At 22.3% G+C, this 27,029-nt stretch overlaps 3 protein-coding genes across 4 annotated transcripts in view; 2 read left to right on the top strand and 1 right to left on the bottom strand.

The window, feature by feature from the left end:
* LOC117166930 (E3 ubiquitin-protein ligase Topors-like) overlaps positions 1–1,636 on the top strand; it is a 35,228-nt gene extending 33,592 nt beyond the window's left edge. For both annotated transcript variants that reach the window (XM_033351396.1, XM_033351395.1), the window contains exon 8: positions 1,347–1,636. The gene's annotated coding sequence lies outside the window, so the exon portion shown is untranslated. The remainder of the gene's footprint in view (positions 1–1,346) is intronic.
* LOC117166931 (probable dimethyladenosine transferase) lies at positions 1,637–24,994 on the bottom strand. Its single transcript, XM_033351397.1, has 5 exons — positions 24,815–24,994; positions 21,137–21,503; positions 15,338–15,683; positions 11,995–12,101; positions 1,637–1,902 (listed from the first exon to the last, which is right to left on the bottom strand). Exons 1-5 carry the CDS (start codon positions 24,870–24,872, stop codon positions 1,860–1,862), a joined length of 921 nt encoding a protein of 306 aa, XP_033207288.1. The 5' UTR covers positions 24,873–24,994; the 3' UTR covers positions 1,637–1,859.
* The window catches only part of LOC117166932 (DNA-binding protein RFXANK), an 18,454-nt gene continuing 16,416 nt past the window's right edge, over positions 24,992–27,029 (top strand). The window contains exons 1-2 of the mRNA XM_033351398.1: positions 24,992–25,165; positions 25,372–25,614. Coding sequence (XP_033207289.1) covers positions 25,390–25,614 — 225 coding nt within the window. The 5' untranslated portion in view covers positions 24,992–25,165; positions 25,372–25,389. The remainder of the gene's footprint in view (positions 25,166–25,371; positions 25,615–27,029) is intronic.

The following is a 27,029-nucleotide window of genomic DNA, read 5'->3' on the forward strand; positions in this document are numbered from 1 at the left end:
TTAAGTATTTGTTTGAAAATTGACTTTTTTTTAGAAAGTTATGCTTTTTGTTTGCAAATTCATATATTTTTGTTAAAAATTCATTTCTTTGTTTAAATATTTAACAAATTTTATAAAGATGTAACTAAATTGTTGAATTTTTAAGCAAAAAAACAATTTCCAACCCAACATTTGAATTTGCAACTAAAAAGAAAAAAAATGCATCTTTTGGATTATAAATTCATTTTTTTAGTTTTGATTTATCATTTTAGTTGGCAAACCTTTTTTTTCAAAATTTAATTTTTTTGGTGAAAATTATGTTTTCTAGCTGAAAATTAATTGTTTTAACTGAAAATTTAACTCGTATATGTTTGTTTAAAAAAAAAAAATAAATCTTTTTCAAAATTTTCAATAAAATGGTTAAATTTTTAACCAGTGATTCATTTTTAATCAAAATGACGAAACTTGAAAGAAAAAAATTAATTAAAAGATATAATAAATTTAATAAAAACAGTTGAATTCAACCAAAAAGTACGAATTTTCAACTAAAAAAGGTTTTTCAGTCAAGAGAGAGAAGAAATTTTAATCAAACATGTGAATTTTTAAGCAAAACATTAAATTTTTAATCAAAATGACGAAACTTGAAAGAAAATAATTTATTAAAAATAAATTAAATAGAAACAGTTGAATTTAACCAAAAATTACGAATTTTCAACTAAAAAAGATTGTTCAGTCAAGAGAGAGAAGAAATTTAAATCAAACATCAAAATCTAAACCAAATTGTTGAATTTTCAATCTAAGATGATTTTTTCGCAAAACGGTGGAAAATAAAAATAAGTTTTTAACAATAACGTTTTATCTTCAACCACAAAATTGAATCTCACACCAAAATATTTGGATATCCAATTAAATGGCTGTATTTTCAAATTAAAAAAAAAACGAATTTTCATTGATACAATTTAATTATCGACCAGAAAATCTGAATTTTCAGTCTAAAAAGACAAATATTTTCAACACTTAATTTAATATTCCGAATTTAAAAAAAAGTGCAGAAATGAGAAAAAAAATCCTAAAATTTCCAGGTTCTTTTTTTATTATTTCAGATGAGTAGACACCCTGCTACGTCTATTCCATTATGATTATGGTGTAGAATGAAAAAAGTTTTTATGAAGAAGCAGTGCAAATTTGCTTCGTTATTTCCCGGAAATCAAAGAATTGACGCTTGTATGAAGTTGAGTTGTATGAGTGACAGATAATAATAATAATAATAATTTTGGTGGATTACATTAACTTTATATGCACACTTGATTATTATTATTAATTGATTCTGATGCAATAATATTGTCACTTCGGTTTTTATTTTTTAGACAAATTGTTAGTTTCCCTGATGTATCGGAATATTGTATACAGTGTACATTGAATAATGACCTTGATGATTGACTATTAGACGTGTGGATTTGACATCACTGCGATAAAAGATCTATCTAGAAAGGTGAAGAAAAAGAAAAAAAACGATTGTTTCTACTTAGACGGTGGTAAATATGTATCTGTAATTGTATTATTACGAATTTACATTTATTTTCTGTACTTCCTTTCTGCGTTTTAGACATATAATTATTATATAATAAATAAAGAAAAAGAGGGATTTTTTTTTTTATTTTTTATTTTCATTATTTACTCTCCAGGTATGAAGAAAAATTCTCTAGTTTTAGGAATACAGATTAAGCGATGGTGGACACACGTTTTATGTTTATGTTTATGTATTTAATTTATTTGTAACTAATACAAAGTCTTTGAAGATTTTGATACAAAATTATTTACATGAAAAATAATTTTTAAATAAATTTTAGTCGCTATTGGTTTTTTTTTTCTCCTTGAAATTATGCAAAGTGTATGCCCTTAACATTAAATTCGTACAGCAACCTGAAACATAATAATTCATTTGGGATTAGTTGAATATTTTATTATTGAAACGTTAGGGTGGAAAAGTGAGGAATTTTTTTTTTTTTTATTGCAAAATTTGAAGGGATTTTTAAAGACTTTCAGCTATTTTCAAGAGCTTTAAATAGTGAATTTATTTTTTGATAGGGAATTTTACCAATTTTAGAAGAAAAATATGTCAAAGTTCGATTTTAGGAATTTAAAAAATATATAATTATTTGAATTTTTATCTTCTTCAATTATGTTTCTACGAAAAAAATGATTAATTTGTAAGTGTAATTCTTAAATTTGTATCTGCAAATGACAATTAAACATTTATTATTTGTAAAAAAAACTAATTATTTTAAATCTGTTTAGAGGTTTGGAACAAATTTAAAATTAATTTAAAACTTTAAATGATTACAAATAATCCAAATGAAGTGAGTTTTACGACAAAATTTGTCTTCGTACCAAAATTCCGGTTAAAATGATTTTTTATTTTGCGAAATTATTTGAAATTCGAACCATTTTAAAATATATTTAGAAGTTATAAAAAACTTTAAATAATAATAATTTTACATTTGAAAAAATTTGAAACAGCATGTAGATTTTTTTAAGACCTTGACATAAAATTTTGAAGTATTTTAAGAATATCTAAACTATTTAAAATTAAAATGATTAAACTTTTAACGTAAAAATTGTTTGTAAAAGTTGTTAAATTTATTGATTTTTTTCTTCAGTTTAGAGCATTAAAAATGATAATTTGGATTTATATTTTTGGAACTGAATCTAAATCTAATTTATAAAAGTTAAACATTCTAAACTTTGCAGTTTATATTCATTTGATTTAAAATTGTTTAATTGAAAAGTGCTAGTACTTTCCTTTTTACAGGTGTAAGTTACTGAGTATTTAAATAAAAGAATTTTGAATTTAAAAAATTTCAATTTCAATTTTAAAAGTTAAAAATAAAAGAGTTCCACCTTGAGTGCCTTAATTTTCTGTTAATTTTTTATTAATTCAAATGGTAAAATGGTCAGCTTTGGAGTTCGCATTTTGTAATTTTAGGGGAATTTAAAAAAGTTCCGAAGGATTACAAATATTTTAGGGTATTTTAAAAGATTCCGAAGAATCTAAAAAAGATTTGAGGATTTTTTTTTAATTCCAAGGAATTTTTAAAATACTTGACAACTCGCAAAGATTTAAAAAATATTTTAGTCTATTTTAAAATATTCTAAGGATTTTTTTGATAGATTTCAATAATCTTATGGAATTCCAAAGGACTTAAAATGTTTCACGAGATTTAGAAAGTTCTGAAATATTTTAGGCTGATTTTTAGTGATTTTTTTTATTGGGAATTTTACATTTGTTATGTTTTTCAATTATGCTATTATTTAGCTTACAATGCGTAATTCAACATTATTTTATTTTTAAAATTTTCCATTTAAAATTTTTATTTTTAAGCTTGCATTTTTAATTTCAAGAATTTTTAAATGCTTTCTTAAATATTTGAACGAATAAAAAATAAAAGATTTTGATGTTGAAAATTTTGTATAAAAAACATTTTTATTTAATTAACGGTTACATTTTGAAAGTCTTAGTCATTAAACAAATGTGAAGGTGTGATTGAAAGTTTATAAACTATTTTCAGCTTAAAAATAACTTCATAATAATATATTCTTTGTGTTTTTTTTTTTTTTGTTAAAAATCTTAATTTAAGTTGAAAATTTAATGAAAATTTCTAATGGTCGAAGAAAGATAACAGTTTTGGATCCTCTGTACTATCTTGAATTTTTTGTATTTAGATAAAATTTGAAGTATTTTGTTGACAATTCATCTTTTTGTCTTTGAAAATTAGTTGTTTTTTTTTTTGTTGTTGAAAAATAATTTTCTGAACTGAAAATTAAGATTTCCATTTAGGGTTATAAAAAATTATTATTTTTTGAGTTACATACTCATTCTATTTTTTAGTTGGAAATTTAATTTTTATTTTGAAAATTCGTTTTCCTTCTGTTAAAGATTCATATTTTTCATAGTTGAAAACTCATCTGCTTCGTTGGAAAATTGTATTTTTTAAAAATAATTTTGGTATTATTTAATTTTTCGTTGAAAATTAGTTGTATTTTTTCGTTAAAAAATAATTTTCCTGATTGAAAATTAAGGTATTCCATTTTGGGTTTTAAATGTGTTTTTCTGTGTTAAAAATTCATTCTTTTGTTAATAGATTCATCGTTTTGATTAAAAATGTATCTGTTTTGTTGGAAATTTAAATATTTTGTTAAAAATGAGTTGTTTTTCTTTTTTTAAAGATTAAATATTTTTTATAGTTGAAAACTCATCTACTTCGTTGAAAATTCGTTGTTTTTTAAATTAATTTTTAAATTATTTCATTTTTCGTTGAAAATGAAACTGAAAATTAAACAGTCGAAGAAAGATAAAACAGTTTTGGATCTGCTGTACTATCTGGAATTTTTTGTATTTTGTTAAAATTTTAAGTATTTTGTTGATACCGAGGGAATTTTTTGAAACCGGGAAATGACAGTGAATTTCTTTTGACAGGAAATTTTACAAATTTGTAGAAGAAAAATCTGTCCACGTTCGATTTCAACAGTTTTTAAATAATTAGTTAAGTTTTTATGTTTTTCAATTATGCTATTATTTAGTTTACATTGCATAATTCAAAATTTTTATTTTTAAGCTTACATTTTTAATTAAAATCATTTTTAAATGCTTAAGGGCATGCGACACAGTGGGATTCCTACATTACCAACCTCTTTTTTCCATTGAACAAAATTTTTTTGTAAACCATAGAACTTTTTTGGTAAATGAAATATCGAACTCAAAATTTGAGGAGAGCATAAGAAGATATTATTCTACGTTTATGTACTGCATTTGAATCGGAATTTAAAAAAAAAATTATTTCTGAAATTTTTTGCCAAATTTCGATTCAAATGCAGTACATAAACGTAGGATAATATCTTCTAATGCTCTCCTGAAATTTTGAGTTCGATATTTGATTTACAAAAAAAGTTCTATGGTTCAAAAAAAAATTTTGTTCAATAGAAAAAAGAGGTTGGTAATGTAGGAATTCCACTGTGTCGCATGCCCTTAAACGTGTGACTGAAAGTTTATAAACTATTTTCAACCTAAAAATAACTTCATAATGTATTCTTAATTAAAGGATTTTATTAAATTTAAAATATTGTTTTAGTCTAAAATGTTTAATTTTTAACGCATTCAATTTGAAATTTTTAATTAAAAAAAAGATTAATTATTGAATGTTTTGCAATATTTGAATTTTTATTTAAGACAAGTAGATTGAAACCAAATATTTAAAACTAAAGAATCTTGAACTGAATTATTGGACATACAAACCCCGAAATCGTTAAAATTTCGAAGAGCCTTTAAACTTTGAACATTACAATTTTAATTGTTGTATTTGAAAAATTCTTAATTTATGAGTGAAATTTTACAGTTTTGACTTATAATTTACAAATGAATATTTTTAGAGAAAATTTGAGTAATTTTAAGAGATATTTAGGAGTTTTTAAAATATAAAAAATTATCATGCAAATTTAGAAAGTTTTCTTAAAATCTTCTAGAATCTTTTTTAAAAATTTTGTTTAAATCTTTGAAAAACTTTTTAAATATTCTCTTAAAATAATGTTTCAAAATGAAAAGCTATTTTAAATTTCTCTAGCAATCTTAAGATAATGTTTTGATCTCTTAAAATTACTCAAATTTAGCCTTTAGGGATTTTAAAATAATGTTTTAGGGTATTGTAAAAGATTTTTGAATTTTTAAAAATATATTTCAATAAATGGAAGGAATTTCAAAGATTTTAATAGATTTTAGAATTTTGTTGAAGTTTCAAAGGATTAAAAATACTCCAAGGAATTTTTAATAGATTTTAATGAAGGGATTATAAATGTTGTAGGGCGTTTTAAAAGATTCTTTGGAATCTTTTTATAGACTTCAGTAAATCGAAGGAATTGCAAAGAATTTAAAATATTTTAGGATATTTTTAAAGTTTCAAAGCATAACAAATATTCCAAGAAATTTTTAATAGATTTTAATAATTTCAAGGGAATTCTGAAGAATCTAAAAAACATTTGAGGATTTTTTTAATTCCAAGGAATTTTCAAAAGACTTGACAAGTTGCAAAGATTTTTAAATATTTTAGGGTATTTTAAAAGACACCAAGGATTTTTTGTATAGATTTCAATAATTTTACGGAATTCCGAAAGACTTTAAAAATTTTTCAAGAGATTTAAAAAGTTTCGAAGGATTACAAATATTTTAATTTATTTTAATAATTTGAAGGGGCTTCCAAGGATTTAACAAATATTTGAGGATTTTTTTTTCATTTCCGAAGAATTTTCAAGAGATGCAACAAGTTTCAAAGATTTTTTAATATTTTAGAGTTAAAAGATTCTTAGAAATTTTTAATAGATTTCAATAACTTGAAGGAATTCCAGAGGACTTTCAAAAATTTCCAAAGATTTAAACAGTTTAAAAGATTTCGAAAAATTTGAAATATTTTAGAGTACTTAAAAAAATTTCGAGGGGATTTCAGTAACTTGCTGTTATTATAAAAGATTGAAATGATTTTAGGGCACTTTTAAAACTTCTAAGGAATTTTAAAAAGTTTCAAAGGATTACAAATATTTTAGGGTATTTTAGAAGATTCCAGGGAATTTTCAAGAGTGTTTAAGGAATTTAAAAGGTTTTAGGGCATTTTAAACGATTCTTTGGAATTGTTTTATAGATTTCACTAAATGGAAGAAATTCCAAAGGATTTTAGGATATTTTTAAAGTTTCAAAAGATTACAAAAATTCTAAGGAATTTTTATTAGATTTTAAACATTTGAAGAGGATTCCGAAGGATTTAAAAAAGATTGAAAAGGTTTAAAGATTTAAAAAGATTTTTTTTTAATTCCAAGGAATTTTCAATACATTTAACAAGATTCAAAGTTTTTAAAAAATATTTTAAGGAAGGGATTTCAAAGGATTTTAGCGTATTTTAAGAAATTCAAAGGAATTTTTAATAGATTTTTAATGAATACAAGAGATTCCATATTTTTTTAAATTCAATAGAATTTTAAAAGATTCCTATTAATTTTTAATAAATTTCAATCATTGAAAGGGATTTCACGAGATTCTAGGATATTTGAAAAAATTCCAAGGTATTTTCGACACATTTAAAAAGTTTAAAATATTTTCGGACATTCAAAAATATGCTGAGGAATTATCAGTAATTTGAAAAAAATATTTTAAGATATTTTTAAACATTCTAAGGAATTTTTAAGAAATTTAAAATGTTCCAAAGATTCCGAAACTTTCGAAATAATTTAGGATATTTAAAAATATTCCAAGGAATTTACAATAATTTAAAGGTATTCCAAAGGATTTTGAAGAATTTAGGGTATTTTTAACATTTTCACGGAGTGTTTGAAAAGTTTCAAAGGATTACAAATAATTTAGAGTATTTTAAAAGATTTTTCCGATTTTTTTACCGATTTCGAATAAATGGAAGGTATTTTAAAGATTTTAGGATATTTTAAAAAATTTCAAGGAATTCCAAAAGATTTAAAACCATTTAGGGTATTTTAAAAACAAGGAATTTTAAAAAGGTTCAAAGGATTAAAAATATTTTTATTTATTTAAAAGTATTCCAAGGAATTTTAAGAGTAAAAAAAAAATTTTAAGGATTTTGTGAAAAATTTAAATGGAATTAATGATTTAGGTTATTTTGAATGAATCTTAGAAATTTGTAATAGATTTCAATCATTGGAAGGAATTCTGAAAGATCTAAAAAAGATTTTAGGATTTTTTTAAATTCCAAGGAATTTTCCACAGATTTAAAAAATGCCAAATATTTCGAAACATTTAAAATATTTTTGTATATTTTAAAATATTTCAAGGACTTTTCATAATTTAAATGCATTCCAAAGAGTTTTAAAGATTATAGGGTATTTTTCGAACCTTTAAGGAATTGTTTGAAATTCTAAAGGATTTAAAATATTTTAGGCCGTTTAAAAATATTCCAAGGAATTTTTAATAGATTTCAATCATTTGAAGTGAATTCCGAAGGACCTAAAAACAGTTTAAGGATTTTTTTTTAATTCTAAGGAATTTTCAAGAGATTTAAAAAGTTTCAAAGATTCCGAAACCTTCAAGATATTTTACGGTATTTTAGAAGACTTCAAGGAATTTTCAATAATTTTTTTTATAATTCCATAATTTTTATTTTTAAGATTTTCAGGAATTTTTAAACAGATTGTAAGGATTTCAAATGTTTTAGGAATTTTAAAAGGTTCCTAGGAGGTTTTAATAGATTCCAATAAATTTAGGGAGTTCCACATGATTAAAAAGATTTTAGGATATTTTTTTTAAATTCCAAAAAAATTTCTAAAGTTTTTAAGTTTAAAATATTTTTGGGTTTTTCAAAATCTTCCAAGTCATTTGAAGTGACTTGGAGCCGATTGGAGGATTGAAAAATGTTTATGGTATTTTTTAATTTTTCAAGGAATTAAAATATTTTAAGGTATTTAAAAATATGCAAATTCCTGTTAAAAAAAAAAGAATCCAACGACCAAATTTGGACCACAGCGAACAAACAAAAAAAGCGCCTATTGTAATCTGAAAATATAATTTTCGGACAGAAAGAAAAATGAGAAGGAAATAATTATTGGACGTTAAATAAGATTTTAAATTTGGATTTTAATGTAATTTAAATTTTAAAAGATGTTAATAATTTGAAGGGGATTCCAAAGGATCTAAAGAATATTTGAGGATATTTGTAAGAATTGCATGGAATTTTCAAGAGAATAACATTTTTTCAATATTTTAGAGTATTTTAAAATATTACACGGAATTTTAAATAATTTGAAGGTATTAAAAAGGATTGTAAAGATTGTAGAGTATTTTAAAATCTTCCAAGAAAATTTGTTAAAAAATTTTAAAGAATTAAAAATATCTTTGGTCTTTAAAAGATTTAAGGATTTTTTTTAAATGCCAAGTTTTTTCAAAATGTGTTAAAAGTTTAAAAGAATTTCAAAAAATCCTAAATATTTCAAGGTGTGCTTTAAAAGATTCCAAAGAATCCTCAGTCATTTTTTAGAGGTCATCCAAAGGATTTTAAACATTTTGGGTTATTTTTAAAACTTCCAAGGAATTTTAAAAAGTTTCAAATGATTAAAAATATTTTAGGGTACTTAAAATATTTCAAGGAATTTTCAAAACCTTTTAAAAGTTTCAAAATCATAAAAATGATTTAAATCATTTATCAAGTTAGAAGTTTATTAAAATTTAATTATTTCTTATTAACTTGAATTTTTTAATTCAATTAAATTATTAACAATAATTTACCTCTAATTTGGTTTCAATTAATATTTTATAATATTTAATAAATTAGTTAAATAATTCTAAATTTAAGTCGAAATTAAATACTAAATTTTAGTTTTATTCAAAAATAATTTTCTTTTTTTTAAATAATTTTTAAATGCAATTTAAATGTTTTAATATTTTAACTATTATTCACAAATTTATAATCATTTTAGTGAACCTTGATTTCATTCATAATATAAACCAATAAATATAATAATTAAACAAATATTTTTTCTATAAAAGTTTATTAATCTTCAAAATTTAACAATTGGAAAAATTAAAGAAATTTCTACATCAAAAATTCAAAAAACAATACCAATTAAGAAAAATTAATAGAAAAAGGTAAACGTAATAATAAAATATTATCAAATCCACATTCAAAAGAAGTTAATTTATTTCGTATTTTAATTATTTTTTCTTAATAGAAAATTTAATAATAATAATAGTAACATTCTAATTATAATTTATAATAAATTCATAATTTTGTAAAAGTTTCAAAAGATTAAAAATGTTTCAAGGAATTTATTTTTAATAAATTTCAAAAATTTTAAAGAAATTCCAAAGGATCTGATTTGATGATTTTTTTTTTAATTCCAAGGAATTTTTCAAGGAAATATTATAGGGTATTTCAAAAGATTCTAAGGAATTTTTAATGATTTGAAGGTATTCCAAAGTATTTAAAAGATTTTAGGATATTATTGGAAATTTCAAGAAATTTTTTAATAGTTTCAAAGGATTTTGATTGTATTAGTCTATTTAAAAAAAAATGTAAATGAACTCTTAATGGAATTCAATAATCGGAAGGGATTCCAAAGGATTGAAAGATTTTAGGGCATTTAGAAAAATTCCAAGGAATTAAAAATAAGGGTACTATTAAAACTACCAATGCATTTTAAAAAGTATCACAAGATTTAAAATATTTTGAGGTATTTAATAAATTTTCTAGGGATTTTTAATAGAACTTATAATAGAATATCTCAAATTATTTTAATAAATTTCTGGAAATATCAGATTTCATCCAATTTTACAGGATTTTATAATATTTTAATGGATTACAAAAGATTTTATGATATTTTAAAAGATTCGAAGGAATAGTCAAGGAATTTTTTATTGATTTTAACCTTCTTTAATATTTTAGGTGGCGTATTTTAAAATATTTTTAAAATATTGAATGAATTTTGAAAAAAAAAAGGAAACGTTTTTACAGGCGATATAAGATTTTAAGATATTTAAAATGTTATCAAGATGTTTTATGAGATTTTCGACGATTTTAATGATTTTAACGAATTTTAAAAGCCTTAATGCAATTGAATACATTTTTCAGGATTTCAACAAATTTGTTCACCAGTTTCAAAGATTTGAAGAGATTTTCAAATACTTTTGGAAATTCATTCGAGATTTTCCCTGAATTCTTATTAAATTATCCTAAATTCTTTTAAATTCTTTGAAATTCTTTTGAGGTTTTTAATTCACTTGAACTCTTCCAAATTAAATATGTTTTTCTAAGTTTTTATCATTTTGAATTTTTATGAATTTTGTCGAATTCTTCTTATTTTCGTTAAATTCATTTTAATTCCCACCAGTTTTACTGAAATAAAGGGAATTTTGAAAAAAAAATTAACATTTTTTCCAATTTATTCAAATTCTTTTGAATTTCGGTTCAATTCCTTCGAAGACTTATCAATCGAATTCTTTGAAATTCTCTTTCAATTCCAAAGAACATCACTCACAATATGAATGCATACCAGGGAGCGTTCACATATTACGTAACATTAAATTAAATTATTTATTTCATTATATTTAATTGTTAATTTATGAATTTTCTGCATCATCAACTTTGCATATCAAAATGTTTAAATAAATAATTTTAATTCGTCATAAAATCTATTTCTAAATGTTCCTAACCATTATTCACATTGCTACCAAAGTATAATTTTTAAACATTCCTATATTTTTAAAGAGATAAGAATAATTAAATTATGGGCAAAACATATTTTGACGAATTTGAAAAAATATGAGAAGCTTTTTAATAATTATCAAAGATTTAGGGAGATACAATTTCTTTCAATATTATTGGGAAAATTTTGATTATTTTAGGTTTTACTTTAAAAGAATAATTTTAAGTTTTGAATCTCAAAAAATTCATGGAATAATTTTTCAACATTTTGAGAAAAATTTGAATCAGATAAAAATACTTTCAGGAATTTAAGACGTTTTAAATAGATTAGAAATATTTAAAAACTTGGAAACATTTCCGAAAATTTATCAAATATTTCTTAATTTTCTTCAAACTTTTAAAAGTCCTAAACATCTTTTAAAAAGTCGCAAATTTGTCCTAATATTTTGACAAATTCTATCATATAAAAAAATTTTTTCAAAATCTTTTAGATTCTTTTAACATATAATTAGTTATTTTAAATTTTTGTGTTATATTATTAATAATGTTATTTTGGCACTTTTTCGGTTTAAGAAGTTCTAGTTAAATTCTAGTTTATTCGGAGAATAATACATTTAAAATTAAAAATAAAAATTCTATTATTCCATTTATAAAAGTTTCTCTATTAAAAATATTTAAAAAATCAGATTAAAAATATCAATCGTGCTCATTAAAAATTATTCTCAGAAGTCCTTTAATTTTCGTAGAAGCTAAAATTTTTTAAATAAAATATAATTATGCATAAAAAACTAAGAAGGATTTTATTTCTTACCCTTTAAAATCGTCGACGTCCATCGTCCTCGCCCTCTTTTCTTCAACATTCGCCTCCTTCAAAACGTTGCATATCATTTCCTTTACGTTAAAGTCTTCAGGAATAGGCTGCGAAAAAATAATTAAAATTTTACCACCAAATTTGTGGAAATTAAAAAAAGAACAAGAATCCAAGATTAAATTTGTACACCTATTTTGAAACAAGTAATAATATTCAAAAAAAATTTTAATTATTTAATATTTATAATAATTATTTTATATTATTTAATTATTTTACACTCATTTTTTTGCTCGCTAATTTCTTGATAATGCGATTTTTTTCACTTTTATTTTTAAACATGTTTTTAATTTTCTTTGCTAGATTTGCTAAAATAACATCCACCATCCCAAAAATAAAAATTGCAATAGATTTTGCAAAAATAGTGTCAAAAAAATGTGTATTTATACTTTATTTTTATTTATTTGTATTTTATTTTAATACTTTTACTTTATACTTTTTTTAAAATTTATTTATACTTTATTTTTTAGGCAAAATATCTAGTTTTCTAACCTAATATTTCCAAATTGTTAAAAATAAACTTTAATGTTTATCTGAAATGTTATTTTTTCGTTTATGAATGATAAATTGATTCAAAATTCGAGTCAAAATTAAATTACTTTGTTAAAAATTCAACAATTGTGTTAATATTTCATACTATTTGGTTAAAAATTCGTCTTTTTTAGTTGAAAATTTAACAATTTCATAGAAATTCTTATCCTTTCTTGAAAATTCATCTCTTTCTGTAGAAATTCCACTTTTTTTTTTGGTTAAAAATGTCTGGTGTCAAAATTAATCTGTTTTGGCTGTAAATGAACTTTTTTGTTTAAAATCATACTGTTTTTTTTTTAACTCTTATTTTTTGTTCGAAAATTCAACAATTTAGTAGAAAATTTAACTATATGGTTGAAAATTGATGTATTTTGTTGGAAATTGGTCTTTTTCTTAATAAATCAATTGTTTTGGTTAATATTAAAACACTTCGGTTGAAAATTAATCTGCTTTTGTAAATTATTCAACTATTTTCTTGTAAAATTATCCTCTCTTTTGTTGAAAATTCTAGTACTTCGTTAAAGATTCATGTATTTTGTGAAAAAATTCGTCATTTTGGTAGAAATTCAATTTTTGCGGCTAATGCAAATTTTTGGTTTAAAAATAATTTATGTTTGGTAAATCAAACTTTTTTTAAATTCTAAATTAATTTTTCGTTGTTGAAATATCAACTACTAAATTTTATATTTTTTGTTGAAAATTCATCTTTTAAGGTTCAAAATTTGTTCAATGGTTGCAATTTTTAACCGAAAATTTAACTATTTTGTTGAAAAGTCATCTAATTGGTTTGCAAGTAAAATAAGTTCCGCAAAAAAAATTTATATTGAAATTACTGCTTTTCAATGAAAAATTAAATACTCAATTTTTAGTTAAAAATGGACCTTTTTAGTTTAAAAATTAAACTAGTCAGACAAATTTTAGAAAATGAAAATTATTTAAATTAAATTTGGACTAAAATCATACTCTTGTTTTAATTATTTAGTTACAAATTATTTTATTTTTTTGAAAATACATTATTTTTTTGGTATAAAATTATTATTCTTGGTTGAAAATTCAAATATTTCGTCGAAAATTTATTCATTTTGATACGAATTCATCCTTTTTACTAAAAATTTATATTTTTGGTTGGGAATGAATCTGGTTAACAATAAATCTGTTTTAGTTGACGATTCAAGTATTTTGTTAAAAATTAGTGTTTTTTTGTTTGTTAAATCCAACTGTTTTTTATTTTTAATTAAAATCTTTTTTTTTTCCTTGAAATATCAAATTTTGCATTTTTCGTTGAAAATTTATCTTTTTAGATTCAAAATTAAACTTTGTTCAAGGTTTTTTTAGTTGTTAAAATTTTGTTCTTCAACTAAAAATGTAAATATCTTGCATAAAATTAAACAGTCATGTGACAATTTTTTTTATTGAAAATTAATTCTCTTAAATTAAACTTTAACTACTATATTTTGGGTCAAAAATTCAACTATTTGGTTAAAAATTCACACATTTTTTGAAAATTCGTCATTTCTAAAAGAAAATTAATGTTCTTGTTTGAAAATTCAACTATTTCGTATAAAATTTATCTGTTTTGTTACGAATTGATCATTTTTACTACAAAAATTAATCTTCTGTGTTTAAAATTCATATTTTTGGTTGGGAATTAATCTGGATAACAATTAACCTATTTTAGTTGACGATTCAAGTTTTGTTAAAAATTAGTGTTTTTTTGTTTGTTAAATCCAATTTTTTTTTATTTTCAATTAAAATTTCTTTCCCCTTGAAATATCAAATTTTGGCATTTTTCGTTGGAAATTGATCTTTTTAGATTCAAAATTAAACTTTGCTTAAAGTTTTTTTTGTGGGGGTTAAAATTTTTTTCTCTAGCTGAAAATTTAACAATTTTGCATCAAATTCAACAGTCCTGTGGAAAATTTGTTCTTTTTTGAAAGAAAATTAATTCTCTTAAATGAAACGTTAACTAATCAATTGAAAATTCATCTTTTTTTCATAGAAAATTAATCTCCTGTGTTGAAAATACATTTTTTTTTTGAAAATTGAAATATTTTTTTTTCAAAATGTTGAAAATGGTACTTTATGGGGTTTTAAAGTATTTGCAAGATTTCAAAATTTTAAAAATAATTTCTTCGGATTTCAGAAAATCTTAAAGGATTTTCAAAAGATGTCAAGGATATCAATGATTTAAAAAATATTTTTAATGATTCCAACGGATTTCTATAAAATTACAAAATAAATGAAATCTGTAGTGATTTCTATGAATCTTTTACGAATTTTAGAGATTTTTAATTATTACTGCATATTTCAAAATTTTATGTAAGCTGTGTATTTTAATATTTTAAAAATTGCAAAAGACTATTTTAAATTTACGAAGCACGTTTTTTTTTTTTAATTTCAATCAAAAAAATATTTACAAAAAACTATTCAACATCTTTTTCAAGACAATAAAAACAAATTTTTCAACAAGTCAAAAGCTGACTTGTTTTTTTTTTATTGTGGTTTTAAAAAAATTCTTTTCTAACTTTTTCTGTTTTTTTTTGTTCGAATTCGAATCGTTGGATTTATATTTTGTTTTTAATTTTCAAGAAATTCTTATTTAAATTTGAATATTAGACATTAAAGAGGAATTTAAATTTATACTTATTCCTAATTTCTAATTTCTCAGATTTGAATACTGAAAATTCGTTAAAATTTTTTAAAAGCTTATAAAAATGGGAAAATCGTCAAGTGTTAATATAAGTATTGTTTCTACCGTATTTGTTAAACTGCAATGGATTTTGTAATTTTTCTCAATAACTGCTAAAACTGTAGATTGTTTAAAAGCTGCAGCTAAAGTTTTGTTTTTCCGAACAAAAGCAATTCTGGTGAGACCATCCCATTCTTTATAATCGATTGGCGGCGGCGGATTTCTCGGTTCTATCCTGACAACATTGGATTCTACTTTTGGTGGTGGTCTGAAATTGTTTTTTCCAACTTTCATTAACATATCGACTCTTGCCAATAATTGTGTATTGATACTGAGGCGACAGTAGGCTTTGTCTCCTGGTTTTGCGACCAATCGCTCTGCAAATTCTCTTTGAAACATGAGAACAGCGCATCTAGGAAAAAAAATGTATTCTTAAATCTGTAACTCTTTTCTGAAGCCTTGCTTATTTATCTTTTCTGCTTCTCTATTATTATTAATTCAAAAGAATTTTCAAAATCTCTTTTGTCAAAAGATATTTTTAAAAGAGGAGAATAATTTCAAAGGAGTTATTTTTTCATTCTAAGGAATTTTCAAAATCTTTTAAAATTTGCAAAGGAACGGCAGAAGGTTGCAAAGGATTCGAAATTTTTTAGGATATTTTAAGGTTACAAAGAAATTTTTCAGAGCCTTAGGAACTAGCAATGGTTCAAGAGAGAATTTGAGAGATTTTAGGGTATTTGAAAAAAAATGCAATCAATTTTAAGGAGACTTTGAAGAGAATTTTAAAATTATTTCAATAATTTGAAGGTACTTAAGAATTTTATAGGTTTTAGGTATTTAAGCTATTGGAAAAAATTCTTAAGTATTTGAAACATTTTAAAGTACTTCAAAAGATTCTGAAAAATGTTTAACTTCTTTCAATAACTGAAGGAATTTCAAAGAATTTGAGATATTTCTGGGTATTTTAAACAATTTCCAAAAATTTTGTAGATATTTCAAAACATTTTTAAAAATCTAGGATATATTTTTTTTATTTCCAGAGAATGTTCAAGAGCCTTAGGCAGTTTCAATATATTTCGAACGATTCAAAAGGAGTTTAAATATTTTAAGATATTTTAAGATTCCACAGAATTTTCAACAAATTTCAATCCTTTGAAGGAATTTCAAATAGTTTTATAGATTTTAGGTATTTTTACAACTTCCAAAGAATTTTCAAGATATGATGCAAATGAAATAACTCAAAGTGGAACTGTTAAATTTTGAACTTTTAAAATTTAAATTTAAACTGAAGGTATTAACATTTTTCAATCTAAAAAAATATAGATCCACATTATCATTTTCAATGCTCTAAATTAAAAAATCAATCAATGAATTTTGAAATTTTCAAAATTATATAATTTTAAGGAATTTCAAGCTAGAAAGATTAAATATTGAAAAATTGAAATAATTTTAACTGAACACTTCTTAAATTAGAAATTCAATTATTTTCTTTTTAAATAGTTTAAAGATCCTTGGAAAGCTTCAAAAGTTTATTTCCAAATCTTGAGAAGTCTAGAAGTTGTTTTAAATTTAAAATTATTTTGAAAATTTGTTCAGAACTTCTAAATATCTGTCAAAATGAATTGAATTTTTTTTACAATTTTCAGAAAATCCTGCAAATTTTAGAAAATTTCTTTATAATTTGGATGTATAAATAACAATTGAACACTTTTTATTTTTAGGCGAAATTTGAATGCTTCAAAAGAATAAAAACATTTTCTGAAAATTCATAGGAAAATTAAGAATAATTTTTAATTTTGAAAAATTATTTTAAGAGAATATTAAAAAAGTTTGTCAAAGATTTAAACAAAATGTTCAAAAAAGATTCGTTACTTTTAAATAATTTGTTTCAATTTACTTGTCTGAAATAAAAATTCAAATATTGCTAAATATTCAATAATTAATCTTTTTTTTTAATTAAAAATTTCAAATTGAATGGGTGAAAAATTGAATATTTTAGACTGAACCAATATTTTAAATTTAATAAAATCCTTAAATTAAAAATACATTATTACGAAGTTATTTTTAGGTTGAAAATAGTTTATAAACTTTCAGTCACACCTTTACATTTGTTTAATGACTAAGACTTTTACATTGTAACCGTTTAAGTTTTCACGTTAAAATCTGAAAATTCTTCAATTTTGATCTGGTTTAAAATCGTTTTGTCCAATCGTTTTTATTCACTTTTTATTACTTAATTTACATATTAATTAAAAAAAAATGATTTATTTATCAAATAAAAATGTTTTGTATCAAAAATATTTAATATAAAAGGCTTTTATTTTTTATTTGTTCAAGTCTTTAAGAAAGCATTTTAAAATTTTTTAAATGATTGAAAAACATAACAAATGAACTAAAAAAAGTCTCAAGAAAATCCCGGTTTTCCGCTTCAGCGGCCACCCTTATATTTTCAGGTATTTTTAAAAATTTTAAAGAAATTTTCAAAAGCCTGAAAAACTTTAACTTTTTTAATTTCAATAATTTAAAGGTATTTTAAAGGATTTGAAAGATTGTAGGGCATTTTTAAAACTTCCAAAGACGTTTCAAGAGCTTTAAGAAGTTTCAAGGAATTTAAAAAGATTAGAAGAAAGTTTAAAATAATTTAGAGCTTTTTTTAAAATTCTAAGGAATTTTTAAGAGTTTTAAACAGTTTCAAAGATTACGAAAATTTTGAAGTATTTTAGTGTATTTTAAAATGTTTAGTAACTTGATTATTTGAAGCGATTTCAAAGGATTAAACATATATTTTTGAAAACTCCAAGGAATATTTAAGAAATTTAAAAAGTTTCAAAGAGTTCGTAAAACTTTAAATATTTTAGGCTATTTTAAAAAATTCTACGAAATTTTTAACTTAATTCAATAACTAAAGTTATTTTAAAGACTTTTAAACATTTTTGAGTATTTAAAAAAATTTCTATGATTTTTGAAGAGACTTCGAAACATTTTTAAGATTTTAGAATATTTTTCTGAAATTCCAAAGAATTTTCAAGAGCTTTAAAATTTTTCAAGAGATTGAAGAAAATTTTAAAGAATTTGAAATATTCAAAATATTCAAAGTTAGAACATTTTTTAAAGTTTCAAGGAATTTTCAAGAGATTTAGAAAGTTTCAAAGGATTTCGAACGATTCAAAAGGAGTTTAAATCTTTTAAGATATTTTAAGATTCCACAGAATTTTTAACAAATTTCAATCCTTTGAAAGAATCCCTAATAATTTTGAAGATTTTTATAACTTCCAAAGAATTTTTACGAGCTTTAAAAAGTTTCAAGGGATTTAAAATCTTTTTGGGTATTTTTAAATTTTTGCAAGCAATTTTCAAGAACTTTAGAAAGTTTTCAGGGCTTTCAAATCCTTTCAAAAAATTTGAAATATTTAGGATATTTTAAGATTCCAACGAATTTTCAACGCATTTTAATAATTTGAAAGAAATCCAAATAATTAAAAATATTTCCGTTGTATTTTTAAAAGTTCTAAATAATTTGTGAAGAGCTTTAGAAAGTTTCTTGGAATTCTAAACGATTTTTAAAGATTTAGAATCTTTTAGGGTATTTTAATAGATTCTAAGGTATTTAAAAAATTCCAAGGAATTTTCAAGAAATTTAAAGTTTCAGAGATTTCAAAAAAAATTTAATACGTTAGGGTATTTTAAAATATTCCAACAAAAATTACAGTAACTTGAAGGTATTACAAATGATTAAATAGATTTTAGTGTATTTTTAAAATTTCAAGAGCTTCACAAATTTTCAAAATATTTCAAACGATTTCAAAAGTTTTCGAAGGATTTTTAATATTTCAAGGTATTTTTAAATATTCCCAGGGATTTGAGAAGGTTTCCAAAGATTAAAATAATTTCCAGGGATTTTAAAAGCTCTGAAAATGCAAGGATTTCATAGGATTTCCAAAAATTTCAAGTACATCCAAAGATTTAAAAGATTTTAGGATATTTTAAAAGGTTCCCACGAATTTTCTGTTTATTTCAATCATTTAAAAGAATTTCAAACGATTTAAGTATTTTAAGGCATTTAAAAACAAACCAAGGTTTAAAGGTTTAAAGATTTTTTGTTATTTTTAAAACTTTTAAAGAATTTGTTCAAACAATTTTTTTCGTTAAAAAGTTCCAAGCGATTTTAGGAATATTTCAAAGGATTTGAAATATTTTAGAGTATTTAAAAATGCATAAAGTGTTTTAAAATATTTAAGGCCATTTTAAATCATTCCAAGTGGTTTTATAATATTTCCTTGAATTTAAATGGATTTTCACGGGATTTTATAATAGTTTAATGATTTCAAAGAATTAGTTCACAAGAACTAATAGGGCTTCAAATATTTTTATTTATTTATAGCAAAACTTTCCTGAATCTTTTCTTTTTAGTTATAAATTTTATTATATGTTTTAGTTTTTTCTTAATTTTTTTAAAAGACATCCTTTTTGGTTGCGAATTCAACTGTTTTGTTAAAAAAAATTTTTTTGGGTTGAAAATTCAACTATTTTCGTAGAACATTAACCTTTGTTTAAAATTCATATTTTGTTGCTGATAAGTCAACGGAAATATTTTTTGGATGAAAACTATTTGTTCTGAAAATTTGTCATTTTTATTTAAAAGTTAGCAAATTCAAAACATTTTGTTGAATTTAATATTTTTGTAAAAAGTTTACTATATTTGTTTAAAATGTATGTTTTATATTGAAAAAATGACTAAAACCTTTTCTAGATGAAAGTTCAAGTTTTTGAAAACAAAAATTGCGTGTTTTTATCAAAAATTCCTCTGTTTTAGTACAAATTTCATCTTTCTTGGATAAAAATTGAATTAGTTAGTAAAGAATTCAACTATGTTGTTTAAAATTCACCCTGTTTGGTTGAAAAAATTCGTCTTTTTGGATTAAAAATTTAATTTTGTTTTCTAGGAACGTATGTTTTGTTAAAAGTTTCATATTTTAATCTTGAAAAGTCAACTGGAATCTTTTTGGATGAAAGTACAACTATTTAAGAATTAGTTTGTTTAATAAAATCATATTTTATATAAATATGCACGCAGGCCATTCATCAGTTTCGTTAAAGTCATCCTTTTGTGTTAAAAATTCGTATTTTTAAATTGAAAATTCAATTTTTTTTCGTAGAAACATATTTCTTGTTTAAAAAATTCATATTTTGATCGTGGAAAGTCAACTGAAATCTTTTTAATCATAAAATTCAACTATTTTTTTTTGAAAATATCTTTTTGATTTAAAAATTCATCTGTTTTAGCAGAAGTTTCATTTTTTTTTTTAATAAAAATGTAACTTTTTGTTTAAAAATTATATTTTCTTTGAAAAATTGTGTCGAATTACTTTGTTAAGAAATCATTTTTTTGTTGAAAATTTAATTATTTTGTTTAAAATTAATACTAAAATTGACATATTTCGTAGAAAATTTACTTTTTGTTTAAAATTTATATTTTGGGGTTGAAAAATAAACTGAAATCTTTTCTTGATGAAAGTTTAAACTTATTTTTTGTTAAAAAATATTTAATTTTATTTATTTCTTGAAGAAAAAAGCTTTATTTGTTGAAAATTCGTCTTTTTGGTCTTAAAATTCTTTTTTTTTTTATAAATTTCATATTTTCTGTTGAAAATTTATCTCTCCGGAGAATAAATAAAAAATGTATGAATTTAAAATTATTTTATTCATTTATAAAAGACTTGATATTAAAAATGCTAACAGATTAGAATATATGTATTTAAATATAAGCAGTTAGGGGAAATAAAAAATTAGTCAGGGAAAGTAAATTTCGATAAATAATATTGACAATACTTAAGAATCTAATTAAGAAAATAAATATTTATTTACCTGAAAAATGGTCTGTGAAGTAGTAGTTTAAATACCAATGGAGACGAAATTTGATAAGGAATATTGGCGACACAGAGATCGAAAAATGGTAACTGAGTTTTCAGAACGTCGCCTATCATAATTTGAAGTTTGGATTGGTAAGGAGTTCCCTGAACTCGTTTTTGTAATTCGGCTACCATCCGGGGATCTACTTCACAGGCTATAACTTTTTTTGCCTTTTCTAGCATTTTAACGGTCATGTTTCCGGTTCCTGGACCGATTTCTAAAACTACGTCTGTTGGACGTAGTGCTGCTTTTTCTACCATGCTTTGAATTATCATCGGATTTTTCAATATGTGTTGACCAAAATCCTTATTGAACATAATACCTAAAATATTATGTTAATTTTATCATGAATGTATTGAATTTATTATAAATTAAACCTACGCGAGATTAAAAGTTTAAATTTTTCACTTTAACATAGAAAAAATTTTAATTGGAATGTCATGTTTACAAAATTAAAAATTATTTAGCTCTAATTTAAATAATTTAAAATTCTATAACTTAAAAAATAAAGACTCTTATCTTTGCATAAATTTCTCAGAATTGAACAATTGCCAACTAAACTTATGTCAAGTTCAAAAATGAGCATTGTTAAAAATGATTTATAAATTCGAGGGAACGATTTCCACTGCGCATTTTATTCCTTGAAAGATTCACTAAAAATCTGGTACATTTTTATTTAACAAAATTTATAAATCATACAAATTTCTTTTTTGATGACAATATTTTTCTTAATTACAAATTTTTCAAATAAAAACGTAACAAAGAGATTTTTAGAGAATCTTTCAAGGAATAAAATCCCATGAAAAAGCAAAAACGTAAACCCCTCAATAAATATTGTAAAATAACAAATTTTAACCTGAAATATTTTTTCTAACTTCACCTTTAGTTCCTTTCCAAAATGATATGCAATTTAGAACGGGAATATTTTTTCTTGAATTTATAAATAATTTTTAACAACGCTTATTTTTAAACTTGAAATAACTTTAGTATATCTTTAATAATTAAACAAAATTTTAATTTAATACATTTAATGAATTTTTGAAAATTCTTGAAAATGTTTAGATGTAGTTTCCTAAAAATTGCAATTTTTAGCGAAAAAACAAATTGATCGCATAAATACAGTTGAAAAAATCATTACTGAAATGATAATTGAAATATAATATTGAAAAAAATTGGATTTAGAATTTAAAATTGTTCAAAACAGTATAATTTTCAAATAAAATTCTTCATAGCTAAATAATTAAAATTTTAAAAGGTTAAAATTGAAGAAAGATGCCCTGCTAACAAAAATAAAAATTATTTGGTTTTAATTCAAGTAATTCAAAATTGTATAATTTTAAAAAGAAAGCCGTATAATGCTTGAATGACTATAAATACAGAACATTCCAAATCAAGTTTAAAATTTAAACATTAGAGTCTCTCTTTTTTACATGAATTGTTCAGAATCTCACAATGTCCACTTAAAGGCCATAATAATTTAAAACAATTTAAAAATTGAAAATATTTGAAGAAAAATTTTTAAATTCAGGAATTAAACATTGTTTTCAATTTCATTTTGGAATAATGACAGCAAAATTCAAAATTATTTTATTCTAATTTATACAATTCAAAAATGTATAATTATAAAAACCAAGCTTCTGCTTTATAATTGTATAACTTTTAATGTTTTTCGTTCGAAAATGCAGACGCTTTAAGTTGTAAAAGAATTTTTAATAGAAATGTTTTATTCCATTTTGCTAAAAATTGCAGGTTTTTGGAAAAAATGAATTAAAATTTGTTTAAACTTGAAACCATTAGAGTTATGTCTTTTATCGTAAAAATAAATCAACTTGAAACAATAAGTGTTTAAATTATAAAAATTTATGAGAGCTGACTGAAAACAACTGTAACATTGAAAAAAAATTGCATTTAGAATTTTATATTGTTCAAAATTATACATTTTTCAATTAAAATTCTTTATGTCTAAATATATTTAAAGTAAAAAGATTTTAGAAGAAAAAAAAAACAAATTAAAATCCTAAAATTTGCTAAAATGCTAAATCGACTAGAAATAAGTGATTTATTCTATAATATGAACGCTGATTTAAAAGGAACCGTAATATTTAAAAAAAAATGGATTAAGAAGTTAAAATAGTTCAAAATTAAACAATTTTCAATTAAAATTCTTTATAGCTAATCAATTTGAAAATAAAAAGAATTAAATTGAAATAATATTATGATCACAACATTCAAAATTATTTGGTTCTAATTTAAATAATTCAATATTATATATTTTTAGAAAGAAAACTTTTGCTTTATAATTTATTGAATAAATTGAAATGTTTTTCGTTTGTTAAGTCTTAAGTTGTAAAAGAATTTTTAACGGAAATGTTTAATTCTATTTTTCTAAAAATTGCAATATTTTGGAAAAACAAATTGAAACGCTTAAAAATTTAAAGCCACTAGATTTAAGTTATTTCATTTAAAAAAAGTAACCGTAATATTGAAAAAAATGGATTTAGACATTTAAATTGTTCAAAATTATACAATTTTCAATTAAAACGTCTAAATTTCCGAAAGAAAAACACTCAAAATTATACACTAAATTATAAAGCAGAAGCTTCTTTTTTTAAATTATACAATTTTAATTGATCCAAATAATTTTTAATTTTTTGAACATAATATTATTTCCATTTTAATCTTTTTATTTTAAAATTATTTAGCCATCAAGAATTTTAAGTTGCAAAAGAATTTTTAACGGAAATGTTTCATTCTATTTTGCTAAAAACTGCAAGTTTTTGGGGAAAAAAAACAATTAAATTTATTGAAAACTTGAAACCATTAGAGTTACGTCATTTATCGTATAAATAAATGAAGTTAAAACAATACGTGCTTTAATTATAAAGATTTAAGAATGCTGGCCGAAAATAATTGTAACATTAAATAAAATTTAATTGATAATTTTAAATTAAAATTCTTTATCGCTAAATATATTTCAAATAAAAACATTGGAATTAAATAATATGTTCAAAACATTCAAAATGATTTTTTTTAATTTAAATAATCCAGAAAATTCAGAAATGTTTAATTCTATTTTGCTAAAAATTCCAATAATTTGAAAAATACCAAAATAAAATGCTTAAAAAATTGAAACCATTAAAATTAAATGTTAAAAAATTTTAATTTTAGATTCAAATTTTCGTAATCATCAAATTAACAATTTAATTATTTGAAAATATCTAAATTAATGTTATAAAATGTGGATATACTGTAAAAAGTTGCGACATTTATAGTTTTGAAAGGTTATAAAAAATGTTTGAAAATTCGAATTTTAATTTTTCTGTTCATGAAATTTCCGTAGATTTATAAAGTCATTTTACGTTCGCTTAATTCCCTTAAAAATTATAATCTTATAATGGGACACCAATTTTTACTCTAATTAATCAAACATAACCTATTTCAATTTTTAAAACAGTAGATTTAAAGCGTTAATTAATTCAAGTACAACGAAAATTAAATGAATAGAGCCCATAAATACTAAATATGGTACAAAATGATAAATTTATAAAACGATATTCCAAAAGAACGTGAGAAAAAATGTTAATTTTAGGTTAATTTTTTCGTTTAAACCTAAATATGTGAAACTTGACTAACCTTGTTTGACAACATCTTTGTGAATACGAGACTCTTTTTCCCTTCGTACTTTCGGCATTTTTGCATATGTTAATTGCACTGTAATTACTCAAATTTCAGATAAAGGGTGATGCAAAGCATGAAACGAAAAACCACAAACACGTGGTAAATATATCTGAAGTGAGCATCCAACGAGGAATATCGATTTTTGACTGACACTCGCGACTAACTTCAAACCTTAATCATTACAAACCGGGCCTTGTTTTTGTGTCAACATGTGTCGATTTATTTAAACTTTTCTCAGTACCAGGATCTATTTTAAATGTTTATTACGTAGAATAAATACGCGAGAATTTTCGTCAAATTTTAAAAGTGAGTTTAACTCTAAAATTGAGAAATTACTAATATATTTTATACAATATTATGATCCGTTTGACAGTTTCGAAAGTGAGGTTAGCTTTCTGTATCATGCGTCAATAAACGTCAACAAAACGTTTTGACCGTCAGAATCAACAGATCAAATTTATTTGTTAATTTTCACTAATTAATGGATCGAGAATTAATGTGATTCTCTTTAGGGTTTGTGGGACTTCGGAATGAAAGAAGTAGATGAGAATTTTGAAGAAAATGATATCAAGCAGGAGAATGGAACACCATGTGAAAATACAGAAGCTTCTATTGGAATAAGACCTCGACCGTTGATTTGTAAACCGGGACATGTAAACGTGGGTTGTAAATCGGAACCTCTTGAAACAAAATGGCATTGGGCACCTGGTGCATGGCAAGATGCGACTCGAACGAGTGCATTTCAACCTTACAAGGTCAGTTCTCATAAAATTTACTTAAACAGTTCATCAAAAATATTTTATTCTCTCACTCTAAAAAATACACTCTAAAAATTGTATTTGTCAATGAAATTGTTGAATTTTGGAGTTTAAATAGGAATCAACACTAATTATTTGCAGAAAAAATTTGAGTGATTTTAAGAAGCATTTTGAATTTTCGAAAAGATTTTTAATTAATTTAAAATTTGAAATGATTGTAAATAATTTAAGCGAAGGGTGTACCGACAAAATTCGGCTATTCATACCGAAATTTCGGTACAAATAGCTGCAACCTAATTTAAAACAAAATGTAGATTTTGCAGATTTAAAAAAAAAAAATAATAAAAAACTTTCAGTCATCACTATTTTGGGGTTTCTCATCTTTTGTCACCTTTTTCAGCTGAAAAAGTACAATTTTATTCAAAATTACAACTTGCACACCAAACACAGTTTTTATTACACTTTTCTAATCGACGAATCTTGAACCAAATGTTCGAATTTTCAAACAAAAAGGATTATACTTCAACCAGAAAGAGTTGCATTTTCGAACTTAATCTTACATTTTTAATTTGAAAAGATGAATATTTTATAAGCCAGATTAATTTTGAAGCAAGAAAGAGGAATTTTCAACTAAAAAATAATTAGCTTTCAATGAAAAGGGATCAATTTTTAACCAAAGAAGGTGACTTTTAAATAAAACAGTTAAATTTTCAACCAAATAGTGGAATTTTTAACCGAGAGATGAATTTTTAGCCAAAATGTGATATTTTTTTAGCAAATAGTGGAATTTTTCACCCAAAAAGACGATTTTTAAAGTAAAAGAGAATTTTCAATCCAAAAAGTATCAATATTCGACAAAAAAATATGACTTTTTAACAAAATAGTTGAATTCAGATTAATTTTGAAAAAGAAATATAATACTTTTCTTTGTTTTGTTTTTGATAAAAAGAACTAACCTTCAATTAACATAGATTTTTTAAACCAAAAGGTTAATTTTAAACAAAAAAAGGTGACTTTTTAAGAACATAGTTCAATTTTCAATAAGCTAAATAAACTTTTAAACAGTTTGTAGCATTTTGAACTAAACACCAAAAATATAATAGTAGACGTCTTAATAAAAATTATTAACTTTCAAATATAATATGTGAATTTTCAACAACTAAAAAAAAGGATTTTTCTACGAAAAGATAAATTTTCAACAAAAATATGAATTTTCTACAAAAGTATTAATTTTCGACCAAAAACGATGACTTTCAAAAAAATCGTTGAATTTTCCCAAAAAGTATATTTTTTAAGTAAAAGAGATTATTTATTAAACAGAATACAATAATAGACTTTTAAAATAAAAAGAATTAATTTTCAATAAAAAAAGATGAATGTTCAACCAAAAAATATTTTTATTTTAAATATTA

Source organism: Belonocnema kinseyi, chromosome 2 (assembly GCF_010883055.1).
Source record: "Belonocnema kinseyi isolate 2016_QV_RU_SX_M_011 chromosome 2, B_treatae_v1, whole genome shotgun sequence".
Lineage (NCBI taxonomy): Eukaryota > Metazoa > Arthropoda > Insecta > Hymenoptera > Cynipidae > Belonocnema > Belonocnema kinseyi.

Excerpts from the sequence above, each read along its gene's own strand:
- LOC117166931 (XM_033351397.1), bottom strand. The coding sequence starts at position 24,872 with ATGCCGAAAGTACGAAGGGAAAAAGAGTCTCGTATTCACAAAGATGTT. Across the intron at positions 15,684-21,136 it reads CTTCACAGACCATTTTTCAG|ATGCGCTGTTCTCATGTTTC; the intron begins GTAAATAAATAT and ends TTTTTTTCCTAG. Across the intron at positions 1,903-11,994 it reads GACGTCGACGATTTTAAAGG|GTTGCTGTACGAATTTAATG; the intron begins GTAAGAAATAAA and ends ATTATGTTTCAG.